The sequence below is a fragment of the Gambusia affinis genome, linkage group LG07 (assembly GCF_019740435.1).
Source record: "Gambusia affinis linkage group LG07, SWU_Gaff_1.0, whole genome shotgun sequence".
NCBI lineage: Eukaryota > Metazoa > Chordata > Actinopteri > Cyprinodontiformes > Poeciliidae > Gambusia > Gambusia affinis.
Window position 1 is genome coordinate 24,900,370 of NC_057874.1, and position 13,179 is coordinate 24,913,548.

Genomic DNA, 13,179 nt, shown 5'->3' on the forward strand with positions numbered 1-13,179 from the left:
ACATTATTGTTACAATGTAACACTGCTATTTACAGATTAAAAGTCCCAATTTTGCCTTTAACCTTTCACCAGGAGTATAAGCTGAAAGAAAACCATAGATAAAGAAGCTGGCTGTATAGAGCCAGCTTCTATGCTTGGATACAGAGCACTGGATACAGAGCACTGTATCCAAGCATATTAATGGGAAGTTTTGTGGAAGGAAGAACTGTAAAATATCTATTAAAGTATATTTTATTCGTTCATATGTAAAATTGTAATTTTTTTTCCTAAATTAAATTTTGAGTTAGGCTGCAATCCATAATAATTACAATAAACAAAAACACTTGAAATAAATCACTTAATTTAATATTTCATGCTACATTAATTTCCCTTGTGATTGTTTAATGATTTGCACTTTTAAAACTGATAGAAACATGACTGGGTGGAAAATAATTTATTCTCCAATATCAAAAACTATGTGATTTTCTATCTTGCTTTTTTATTTTTTTACAGTGGTTCTTGATAAAAAGTGGAAAACAGGGTTCAAAGATTTACAGATAAGACGTCCAAGAGCTTAAAACAGAAACCCAAATAAATAAAGCACAGCTATGGTAAAGAGTTGTTAAATACACTATGAAAAGTCAGTTTATATGTGGTATCTTGGCTTAAGACAGCAGAAGTATTTAATTTTCCTTGTCCTAAAAAAAAGATGAATAGAAAAACTATTTACATAATTATATCTGCATTTACACACCATGTTAGACTACACATCTGTAAAAGACTACAATATAAATTTGGGTGATCTCAAACGTTGGCTTGCTGCTACATTAAACCACTTCCAGAGGGACATTTGAAGGTCAAAGGTTAGGCGCTTCCATAATGGCAGAGCTGTTGGAAAGTTTTAATGCCACCTCAGCTGAGCAGCTAGTAAATGTTGCATGAGTGATTGTCGGAGCATCTCTGGCTTCTGAATGGACGACGGTTTATGTGGAAGGCACAGTCAGCACTGAACGCTGTCAGTAGGTTTGAGCACTTTTTGCATTAGAGAAGGCGTCTGCAGGAGATGGAGAGTGTTTCTGGACTCCAGTGTCCGACTGTTAGTGGCTTGTCCTCTTCACATTAGGGCTTGATTTTCCACAGCTGGAAGAAAAGAAAAAACAAAGATTCATTCAAGAAAAATTATTGTAACAAAAGTAGCTCTTGGGACAGAATGAAAGCTGACATATTTGTATGTAAAGAACTCCTCTGATAAAAAACACTTTGCTAAAAGTTTAATTTCTTTTTTGTAGTTTATCGTTCCAAGAAGATATTGATTTTTTAATTCCTCATTATACCTTGACTTACTCTGATATTGAAGCCCAGCAGGTCACTGACAACTGCAGAAACAGCAGACAATATGATAACCTTTGTGATGTTGTAGATCAGAGGGTTCATGGTCAGACCCAGCAGCCTGAAGGGGGTGTCCAACTCCTAAAGAAGGAAAGAAGAATTACAAGAACTTATTTAGCAATTTATGGCAATTAGATGATTTCCTTCAGATATATTAAATTAAAGAGGACTGAAAACAAATGCAGAACAGATTTTTTTTATATGGAAAACTGAACACAATAAATCCTTGTCCATCCAGTTCACCATTTCATCTGCACATTTTTCTATCACAGAGAAATCCTGGCTAAAGACATTCAAATTTTTGGTTGAAAAACAATAAAATGTGCAAAGGGTAACAGGTATAAACTTTAATCTAGGCAGGAGCTTTTGCTCAAACAAGGGCACAAAGCAAAGTTTAGCTACTGTAAATGAAAATTCAGTTCTTACCTTCATCAGCTTTGTGGCCAGTTTTAAGACATTGTTCACTATATTGAGCTGTTCTTTCTTATTAGGCTTTTTCTCCATCTTCAAATACAAATTAATCTGCAACCAAGAAAAAAAGCATTATTTATCATTTGAGCCTACATATGATTTAGCTGGTGGTATAAAGGATTCTGCAGTCAGAGGGCGCCACCTGCTCAGTGAGCAGCACTGAGGAGTTGCTATATTTGGAGTTGGTCTCTGAGCCCAGCGTGGCGAGCCGCAGCAGGAAGGGGATGAGGGAGAAGCACCAAATCACCAGCTCCCAATTAATTAAAGACTCCAGGAACGTTTTGTGGCTGTTTAGAAGCTGAAGAGGAGAAGAGATAATGTTGGAATTTCAAATAAAATATTTGAGCTCATTAGTTTAACATAAATCAGACAATATGCAACGACATCAGAATAAAATCAATGTTATCAAAACACGCCGGGTCTGCTCCAGTCTCTCACACTGACCTGAGCACAAATGATGAATGAAATGGACAGTGCTAAGAGGAAGATTGTGGAGACAATGACATCTACAGAGCGCTGTGGTCCTCGTCTCTGCAACGAAAAAGCGGATCAGAGACAGCTTGTTTTAGCTGGACGATAAAGGAGGACACTTACCCTGAGGAAAGAGCGCAGCGCCAGCCACATCTTGATGTTTTGCACTTTCTTCAGCCTGAAGTGAGGGATCTCAGACTTCTTGGCCTTTCGAGCTGAGGTGAGATGGCTGAAGTACTTGGCAAATAAGAGTCTCTGTTGGGGAAATGTGGAGATACACCGTAATAAGTCATTAATAATAACAAATAATGATATAGATTTTAAAAAATGACTACATATTTAATTCAAAACTTACAATTATTTCTCATTTGTGAAAGTTATAAGTACTTGTATCCACAGTATTTTGCCAAAGTCTCAAGTTTATCATTTATGCAACAAAAAGGAATTCATCTACAGGTAAAATAGATGTTATTGACTGACTGTGTAGGACTTCTACAGGCCTTTGTTTGGACTTTTTCAGCCACTTCACTCACAATCAGCAAATACAAATAAATGAGAGAAAGCGGTAAGCATAATTTCATCATAATTAACAGAAATAAAACTTTTAACACAGTAGTGTGTGGATAATGTATCTGTATAATGTGCTTCACTTAGTTAACCGTTACTGAAATAGACATTTTTTCTAACATTCTGATTTACTGAATGGATCTATATGTTCTACATAGTAAGGACAAATATACAGAAAAAGAGTTATAAATCATATAATAACAAAGAAATGAATAAAGTATTATTAACTGATGCTTTTTTTTATAGTGGTAAGAAAAAGCTTTTGTAAGGAGGAATAATTTCTCTTTGTGACACAATATCATAATGTCCTGTTGAGAAACAGTTTGTAAGGTCATGTACATTTCTGCAAACAAGTTGAATTGATCACTCACCTGTTTGTAGGTTCTCTCAGCCACACACATCATGAAGAAGAAGAGCCCTATGAGGCAGACTCTGAGAACTGTTGTGATGAAGAAAAAGGCGTAAGCTCGGTCATCCCACATGCCCAATGCGATTTCGACTAGTTGCTTTAGGGACAGTGAGCTGAGGCCGGACATGTCCAAACGCTGAGCCAGGCGGAAGGCGAAGGGCAGCAGCGTCAGAGTGGCCGTCATGAGACCACTGAGCACAAGGTAGCCCATGCCCTGTTCCACCATCTTTACCTGATGACAAACACAAAGTTACACAACAAATACAGAATAACCGTCCTTGATAAATGTTTGAGCAGAGCAGTTATTTGATAAACAACAGATAGTTTGTAAAGTTTAATTATGAGCGCAAGGACTTTGAATGTGGAGTTCATAAGGTTTAGTACTGGGACCTGAAATACTTAATTTAGTTGTAAAATGTCTCGTACACTCATTTAGTTTGTAAATGACAAAAAAACTGTAAAAATATATGTTGAATGTGAGAAGCTATTTTAAAATTAGATTTAAAATAATTTTAAGACTCTTGGTGGCCCGAAAAAGAATTTGACTGATGCTTTGTGAAAAAATAGTGTGTAGGGGAATAAAAATGTTCTACATTTCAATGGAAATCTCATATTGTGAACATAAAATGTCTAAAAGCAATGGAATTTTGAATAGAATTAGATTGTTGTGAATTCCCCAGAGCTTCATATATTGTTTTGTTCAACCGTACTACTAGCTGTGTACAAAGCTTGAAAGAGAAAATTTTAAGTCAATTTGCAGAATTTTTAAACATCTAATGAGGATGGGCGATGGGTGGCCTACATTAAAGCAGATTTAGTAGAATAATTAAGATAAAAATGTAATTCAATTTAGGAAACCCTTTGACAAATAAAAAATAGACATTATAATGTTTGAATAATATTTGATAAAAATGATGCTGTAGGCAGTCTATTTTGGAGTGGTTTTGCAGCTATATAAATAAATGGCAAGATGGCTTTGTGTATTTATTTTAGATTTATAACCATTTCTTTTTCGTCTGCTTATTTTTTTTATGGAATCATTCACTTTTATTTAGAGTCATATTTCAATTTAGCATGAATTCAAATTTTTGACTTAAATATTGCTGTATTCTACTTACTTTTGTAAAACTAACAAATCATCAATTGACTTTAATTTAAATTATTACTTTTCTTAATCAAAAAGGAAAGTAATAAATGTCTGAGACAGGAACATTTACCCGTGTGAGAATGATCCCGCTGATCTCCAGCACCGACATGTCTGCTTTCTTGCACTCACCCTGCTCCCATATTATGGCGCTAACACGGTCTTTGGATGGGTGGCATGCTTGAAGCCAGTTTAGATGGCTCTGAAGAACAATACCAAGAGATTAAACGTGTGAAAACACAGTGATTAAAGTTGCAATAAGATATTAAAAAATAAGTATACAGTTTATTGTAACAAAATAGTAAAACAGCAAGACAGCTAAGAGTAGCTACAACATAATGAGATTTAAAAAAGACAAAAAGATAAATATTATAAGACAGATTTATATTTACACTGGTCAATCCTTGCTGTAAACCTTCATCCTCACTGCTTGGTGTTGTGCTTTGTGGAAGGTTCATCCCAGACTGGAACCTCCCGTTCCCCTCAGTGTCGCTGCTCGCCGTGGAGGCGGAGTCAGGGCCTTGCAGAAACTCCTCCCACATTGTGTCGTCAGTGTCAGAAGCGGGACGAGAGCCCAGCCTGAGTCGATCGATCTTACGAGGCTTTATTTCGGTGGGTTCCCCACTCTCCTCCTGATCCCAGACAAAACAGTGCAAGTTGATTTGATTAACAAACAAAACTGCAATATTTAATAAAATATGTTACAACAAAGAGTGAGAAATTTAAAGATGACTCATTATGCTACCTTGAAGAGGTTAGTATGGGTCAATGGGTTAAGCAAAACATGCTTGTTACATTAGCTCGTTACATGCTAATGCTTCTTACATGCTATAAGCATAAAGAGTCATCTTTAAATTTCTCACTCACTGTTTTTTTTAAATTTATTTTACTTTATTTTTATTAAATTTTTAAACATACAATTACATACAATCGAACAAGAGGGCTAGAGCAGGTAACATGTATTCACCTTAATGGACATTACAATGTTACAGACATTTCACTGCATGAAGTCACAAAAAGGAAGTAAGAAAAACTCCCAGGTGTCTGTCCGAGTGATGTGGGCTCACGAACATTATCTGCTACACACCTTTGATAATAAAATAATCCCATTTTTCCCAAAGTTTCTCTCCTTTCCCCTTCTTGAGCCGTATTGTAAAAGTCAACATTTCCATATTGTAGATCAGGTTTATAATATGCACAAGAAGCTTCAGAGTTGGGGCTCTAGGTTGGAGCCAACATTTAGTTGGTCAGGGATTTTGGTTTCCTTCCTAAAGAAACTTCGGACCTGCAAATAACAGTAGAAATCTTCTCTGCCTATCTCATAAGTTCGGCACAAGTCCTCAAATTTTACTAACTCCCCATTTTTAATTGTTTGGCCCATCTTCTATATTTGTGGTCTATCGATGCTGGAAGGAAACGCGGGTGGTACGCAGGCCAACTCAATACTCCTATTTGTTTGAGGAGATTAAACTTTTTAACCACCTGCATCCACTTTTTTAAAGAGAAACTCAAACATATATTTTGTAGTTGGTGTACCTGGGGCAGCCCATCCAGGCGTTCCATTACAGACTGTATGGGGAAGTCTAACAAAGAAAGCTCAATGTCCTTCCATTTAGCCTCATAGGCTGGATTACACCAGCACACCAGAGGTCTAATCTGGGCAGCCAAGTAATAATCCACCAGGCAAGGTAGACCCATCCCGCCCCGATCCCCAAACAGCTGCAGGGTTGAGTATCTTACTCTTGGCCTTTTATTGCTCCATATAAACCTTGAAAAATGCTTTTCCCACTCCCTAAATTGTTTTGCTGGAACCTCTACTGGAAGTGCTGCAAATATATACAACAGTCTTGGAAGAACATTTATCTTTATTGTTCGGATTCTGCTCTCACTCACCGTTTTAACATATTTTATTAAATATTGCAGTTTTGTTTGTTAATCAAAGCAACTTGCACTGTTAAAACAGTGAGTCAGAAATTTAAATATGATTCATTATTCCTCCTTGAACAGGTTAGGATGGGTCAATGGGCTACACAAAACATGCTTGTTACATTTTTAAACAAAATCACTCTTAGATAAATAGATTTTAGTTTGGTCAGTTCTGCCCATTTTGAGCTCCTTTAAGAATGAGCTTTTTTAGGGTCTCGTCCCTTTAAATCCAAATAAGCTGTTGATGGCCATGCCCCCTAACTCAATGTTTACACTGCAAACAGATGTGCAATTGTACAATCCACAACTTTAAAAAGCAGATAAAGAGTCTGCTGCACAATCAACGAAAACGCAGTAGGTCATTTCATTATGGTAAGTCAACAACAAAATACCTGCATGTTAAGCAGCCATTGTTCAGCACATACAGCAGTAAAACTCCTTGACTAAAAATGCTGAAGCTCTGCTTGGGTTGCTAGGTAACGAGGGTTGTGCTTGGCTGGAGTTGCTAGACGATACAATGCTTGTGGAATGGACTTAGCAAGAAGGAGATTTTTTTGAAACAGCTCACTTTCCAGACACCAAAAAAACACATTAACATTGAAAAAAAAACCAACACTTTAAGATTTTTTATGCATTTGGCCTATTTTTAGAATTAGTTGAGACTAATATATAAAGAAGCAAAATGTGAATTTTGCATAATAGGTCCCCTTTATATTTCCATTTAAATTCATTCAGTTTTACCTGAGGTTTGGCTGTAGGCTTGGGGCTGAACTTTATGTTCCTCTTCTTAACAGGAGACACTGATGGAGATGACGACTTTGGGTGTGTCTTGCGATGATGCAACGATCGAATTACCTCCACTGGTTGCTCGCTTTCCCCTTCGTCACTAGAGAGCTCATCAGATGCTCCAAATCCTGATTGACTTTTGCACTGAAAAATAACATAAAGACAGGCATAAGAGATTTATATGAGCTTGTGTTTGACGTAATGTTAATGTTTTATAATAGTTGTAAATAATAAATATATAATAATAAACATTGTGTTATAATAGTTACAAATCCAACTTTAACAGATGTACACAGGTACACGAGAAGGGTATTGCAGCTTTATTTACTTCATTGCCACTGACATAATTGTTCTCTGTATAATTTTGTAATAAAATTAAAGGGTGATATTTTATCTGCGATATGATGTAGATTTTTAGTAGCATTTTGATAGCTCTACTATACAGGCCAAATTTAAGGAAAGTATAAGAACATTTCCACAGAAAGCATTTTGAAGAGGTTTTCAAATTGCCTATGATGGTCAGAATAGGGCTTTTACTCTTTCATTTACTCTTCCACTGTTCACCCTGACTCTAAAAATACTGTCAGAGATGAGCGACTGTACCTGGCTCTCCACGGTCTTGTATAATCGCTGGCTATCTTCAAACTGCCAGGGCCCCTGCTGCTCTGTGTTCTCGCTGTCAGTCTTTTCTTCTGATTTTTTCAATCCTCTGCCCTTCCTTGGCCTGAAGGAGACAGAATTTAATAATAGCTCTTTTGGAAGAAAAAGAAGGAGGGATATTAAATATTTCTTAAACCGCTAAACACAACAATATATAGTTTTTTCTTTTGTATCTAATTAAGACAAAACAAGTATCTGAACAGTTAGCAAAATAAACAATAAAATTTAAATATTGTGTAGCATACTTAAGAAAAAACAAAAAGCCTCTGGCTTTGTGTACTTTATGTGAGAGCTTACACATGAGCCAAGTGCTGTGAGTCTGTTAGGATATAAAAAGCAAAGATAAACCACCTCCTCCTGCGTGTAGGGCTGGTGCTGCTGCTAGCAGCTGGACTGCCTGAGGGCCACCGGCTGGACTCTGTTGAAACAATCTGGCAGTGAACGGTGCCCAGCAGCAGCATGAGACACATGGGCCCGAACACCTCGCTGGCACTGGCCCTGGGGACCTCCAGGTACAGCAGCACCGCTGCCACTGAGGGGAGCAAAACGTTTGGCAACAACAAACAAAGCGCTCTCTTAGGGGAGGCATTATAACAGAATTCATGTGTGCTAATGAGCTCTCATCTGTGCTGCTCAGCTGTGAAGGGAAACAGGGCACAGTAGTGCATAAATGAATTTAAACAAACATGAATCCAGTAAGTGAAGGCTTGATTAAAATGTAGTGTCACTGCAAAACAAAATAGAAATTTCAACAGAATGGAGCCACCTAAACACATTGTTTTCACATCAATCCCAACATAATTAGTTCCAAAAAAGTCTAAATAGCCCATTAAAATTACACATATCAGGACTACAAAGGCTAAAGTCTTTTACAGTGGAGATGATGTTACCTGGATCCAGGGGCACATGCTTAGTAGAATTACAGTGCCATGTATAGGGCTGAAACAATTAATCGGATTAACTGATTACTGGAATGATCATCAACTAATTTAATAACTGATTAATTAACTGGAGTATGTAACCTCATTCATTCTGTATGCCAATGGATCCTGATAACTGTCCTGCTGTTTCATTGATAATAATTTGTTGAAAATAATAAATAAATATCTGAAAAAGAAAATCTGTTATTATCAACAGATTATCAACTAGCCAATCATTAATCAGTAAATACCCCAAAAATGATGTTAAGTCAAGCAGAAAGAGCTGTGCCTTTCACATGCTGATGTTTGAAATATAATTTTTTTCAAACTGCAGGTGCATTCTTTGCTATAAATGATCAAGTGTACACTAAAACAATGCTGCCCAACACTGCTCCTCCAGGCAGACTGCCCTGCATGTTTTAATATGTTTCTCTGCTTTAACACACCTGATTCAGATAATTGCAGTTCAGCAAAAGCCTGTCAAACAATCAATTGAAATCATGTGACGCATGAAATGTCAAAAACATTCAGAGAAATGAAGGAATGGTTTGTTATTGCATTTTAAGAAATTTTATATTTATTATTTTATATTTATTTTCTTATTTAAAAAAAAGAACTGGAATATTTGCATTTTTTTATATAAAAAGGCTTAAATGGTCAAAGATTTGCTAATTTTTAAATCTGATTAATCAGTTAATCATCAGAATAACCAATTGTTAAAATAATTGTTAGTTGCAGCCAGACCTATACATTAAGAGGAAGTTGAATGAGTTCACCTTGGGCTTACCTTGCAGAAAATATAATATGAGGATGCATGAGGAGATGGACCTGGAGGTCACCTGGATCCACCACTGAAAGAAGAAAGGGAACAGCAGAACTCTGACCAGACCTTTTCGAGTCAGTGCCGTCCATTGATTCTCCGGTTTGGCTTTACTGAAAGTTGATCCTGTGGCGACAAAATAACCAGCAACACTATTGAAAGTACATGCTATTCATAGCAGGTAGTTAATGCGTCATTTAGAATCACATGCTACTTTACATAAAATATGTTAAGTAATGATTCCTCTCACCTCTTACTAAGTCAACATCAATGAGGTCAGGTTTGATGTGACCTGTCTTCTTTGGTTTTCTCTCCAAACCCTTCAGTAAATAGAAGCAGGGTAATTATTTTAGAGGAAACGAGACATAAAAACACCTACAACTTTGAAACAAACAAACAAAAAAAATATCTTACGCCTAAATCTGCTTTCTCCAGGGATTTTTCCCAGACTTGCTGGTCATAGGCCCCAATCTGTAACCAGAAACAGCACTGTTTTTATTATTTTGTTTTCAACACAACACATAAGACATGTTTATTGACACATGTTGAAGAAAAGCAAAAAGTTTGATCAGTTAAAGCAAAAAATCTCTTGCTTACTAAGAGCATTGTTGGGATTGGAACATCTTTAAAATATATAAATCTCTTAGTCTGGTTTTAAATAATATACATGGACATTTGAAGGTATGAGTTAAACTCTGACAGATTAAAAGTTCAAGTCTGGCAGCAGGAAACACGCTTCTGTGTTCTTGTTTGTTTCCACAACATGTTAAAACAAGCCATACTTAAGCAGAAGCTAATTCATTCTCTGTCCAGACATTCATAAATTCAAAATGAGCTGCCTGCCTCTGCTTTCTCCATACAGGCATTGCAACATTTTATGCATGTTTACAGTTGTTTTTGTACATGAATGACAGGTGGCAATGTAAAACAGAATACCATCACAACTAGCTACATCACAAACACTAATCTTTCTGCAAAATGTAACAACAGAAAACAATCAGCTAGTTATAAATTTGCAAAAATAATCAACTATGGTGTTGGTAAAAGTAATAGATTTTGTTATATCAATACATAAACCGAAGCAAAAATGAAACAATAGCTGTACAATATCAGACCCAGAAAACCTAATTAAATACAAAACATATTTCTCAAATGAGTATTAAATTTAATACAAAAAACAAATTCCAGTAGTGAGAATCATTATTAATATATTGATAAAATATGGAAGTGACTGAATCTTCCCAGGAATGGCCAGTCAATCAAAATTTGTCCAAGAGCCCATTTATAAGTTACCTAAGAGGTCACAGCAAAACACAGAACATCATTTAAATCACTGCAGAACTCACTTATCTCAGGTAAGTTCAGTGTTTATAATTAAGGGATAAAAAATAGACTGGGTAATATAGAATCTGTGAGACAAATACACAGTGAAAATAAAAAATGGTGATGAAAAGGAGCATAAAAGCCTGTCTGATGACATTAGCTAAAAACATTATTATTGCCAAGACGTTTGGGAAAATATTCTGTGGATATACAAGACAAAAGTAGTAAAACAAATACAACTTTTCAAAAACATGTAGCAGTTTACAAACATTTTGTTAATAGAATTAAAGCTGTTTCTGTTTTAATTAGCAAATCCTGAAGAAAGAAGAAAAAAGTCCACTCAACAGTCTGTAATCTTAGGATCAAGCACTTGATTCAGAGTAAACCAGTTTGTCCCCAAAAAGAAGATAAATAAAATAAAATAAAATAAAATAAAATTAAATAAAGGTTGAGAGTGGCCTAGACAAAGTTCAGACTTGGAAATGTGGTGGAAGTAGTTATAAGATTAGGAAGTGATTAATTTTTCTCATAAGACCAGACTGGAATTTGAAAACTGTGTGATGCATTTAAACAAGTTATCTTTGTCTGATGATTAAATGTATTTAATTATATGAAACATTTAACATTTATTACTTTGTAAAAAGCAGGAAATCAAACAACTTCTGGATTAATATACAAACACAACTGTTCTGTTCTCCGATATGTATATTTAATAAAGTCTTGAGGCTACACAGAAGCACGCGTGAGACATCTCCGACTTAGCAGGTACTTTTTTATTCTGCTCCGCCCCCGAACACAATACAGCACAAAGGTTTCTATCCACCAATAGCCTAATACTACAACAACCACTGACAAAACGTTATTTTCAGGTACAAAAAATACTATCCATCTCAGTATAAAATCTTAAAATTATTTAAAGATAGATAATGTTCTTACCTTCTCTTGATACCAGGCTATTCTGGCCATTGTCATCAGAGACTGGAAACAGTACACTCAGATCATGTCATTTTACTGGACCGAGGAGAAGAGACTGGGCAGAGGTTCAGATTAGATTTAAACAAAATCAAACAGGCTGACAAACTGCAGAACTATAAAAGCAAGTGAAAAAGAATTGCTTTGTTAAAATGTATTTATGTTTTATTCATTCAATAAGCAGCAGAAAAAAAATTGAAATGAAACTTACCTAAAATTAAAGTTGGTTGATGAACAAACTGGAAAGAATTCTTCAGAAACCATAACAAACGGATTTTAGGATCGTTCCAGCATTTTTTTTGTCAGACTTTGCCGCCCATACTGTGTGATTTACTTCAGCTGAAACATTTCAATACTAATAACCACTCATTAATGTTCGCTTTAAATCCTCACATTGTTTAAAAGCATTTTCCTCGACATTATTTCAACTATTCTACACTTCCAGCTAATTCTTCCTCTTCCCTTTTCCGGGGTTTATTGTGTTGATACTTGAATAGTTATTTTCCTCCTCAGTATTGTCTGTCAGGAGGAACCTGAAATCCTGTTCGGTAATTTAAAATCCAAAAGCAGATATGTAAATCCAAACAAGCCCCCCAAACACTAGTATTTCATTATTTTACAAAAATGCGACATTTTCAAGCAAGAATGAAAGTATTGCTTTTGAATTTTCCAAACGAATCGTTGTAAACTGCTGCCTGAGAAGACAAACACGGGATAAAAATAACGAAGCGGCGCTCAAAATTTCAGCCAATTAGAGCGTGACAAAAAAAAAAAAAGTTTAGTGTTATTCTGTGAACCGTTAAGTAAGCGAAAAAAACGTATTATTATAGGTATATTGAATGTATGCTGTCATTAACACATTTAATGTAACATATTAGCTGGACAATACTCGATATTTTAGGTTTTTGTAGGAATAATAAATCTGCTGATGTTTCAATTAAGAAACTAACGATGATGACTGTGGCTCACAAAAACGTGCGAAGCAAATTTAAGTAGCATGTGGATTACTACTACAACTTCTATTAATTACTACTACTTTTACGGCTACTATTCTAAATTAATACATAATTGCTTTTGATAACCAAAAATTTAAAAGCCAAAGACAATGTGCAGTTGTCTCTCCCCTTTGGGAAGAGACTCTTTTAATTATTAGAACTTCATAATTAACAAGTTGGTCCACACTACGTTACATGCATGTACAAACAACTTTTACATTTAAAATTACAATCTCATCTTGATTTTGTGTAGTAAAAGTGCTGTATTCTTCTACTCAAACTAACCTAATCCATTACAGTATTTTAGAAATCTTAAGGACCAGTTAAGTACTAAATAATTATCTTGG

The 13,179-nt window shown here is 35.6% G+C and overlaps 1 protein-coding gene across 2 annotated transcripts; it reads right to left on the bottom strand.

Moving 5' to 3' along the window:
• Positions 1-215: 215 nt before the first annotated feature.
• Positions 216-12,367, bottom strand: phtf1 (putative homeodomain transcription factor 1). 2 transcript variants are annotated; one of them, XM_044122491.1, is made up of 17 exons: positions 12,049-12,366; positions 11,802-11,895; positions 9,957-10,013; positions 9,793-9,862; positions 9,510-9,668; positions 8,154-8,334; positions 7,746-7,866; positions 7,098-7,286; positions 4,823-5,062; positions 4,504-4,632; positions 3,249-3,518; positions 2,434-2,565; positions 2,284-2,370; positions 1,982-2,137; positions 1,795-1,890; positions 1,324-1,449; positions 216-1,119 (listed from the first exon to the last, which is right to left on the bottom strand). In XM_044122491.1, the coding sequence occupies exons 2-17, from the start codon at positions 11,835-11,837 to the stop codon at positions 1,099-1,101; spliced, it is 2,070 nt and encodes a 689-aa protein (XP_043978426.1). In that variant the 5' UTR covers positions 11,838-11,895; positions 12,049-12,366; the 3' UTR covers positions 216-1,098. The 2 variants fall into 2 exon arrangements, with proteins under 2 accessions (XP_043978426.1, XP_043978427.1); XM_044122492.1 differs by having other exon boundaries at positions 329-1,119; positions 8,154-8,220; positions 12,049-12,367.
• Between the last annotated feature and the right edge of the window lie 812 nt (positions 12,368-13,179).

Coding starts and splice junctions, on each gene's coding strand:
- phtf1 (XM_044122491.1), bottom strand. CDS start 11,837: ATGACAATGGCCAGAATAGCCTGGTATCAAGAGAAG. Junction 9,669..9,792: donor TGATGTTGACTTAGTAAGAG/GTGAGAGGAATC, acceptor TTGTCGCCACAG/GATCAACTTTCAGTAAAGCC. Junction 1,450..1,794: donor TGGCCACAAAGCTGATGAAG/GTAAGAACTGAA, acceptor TTCCTTCTTTAG/GAGTTGGACACCCCCTTCAG.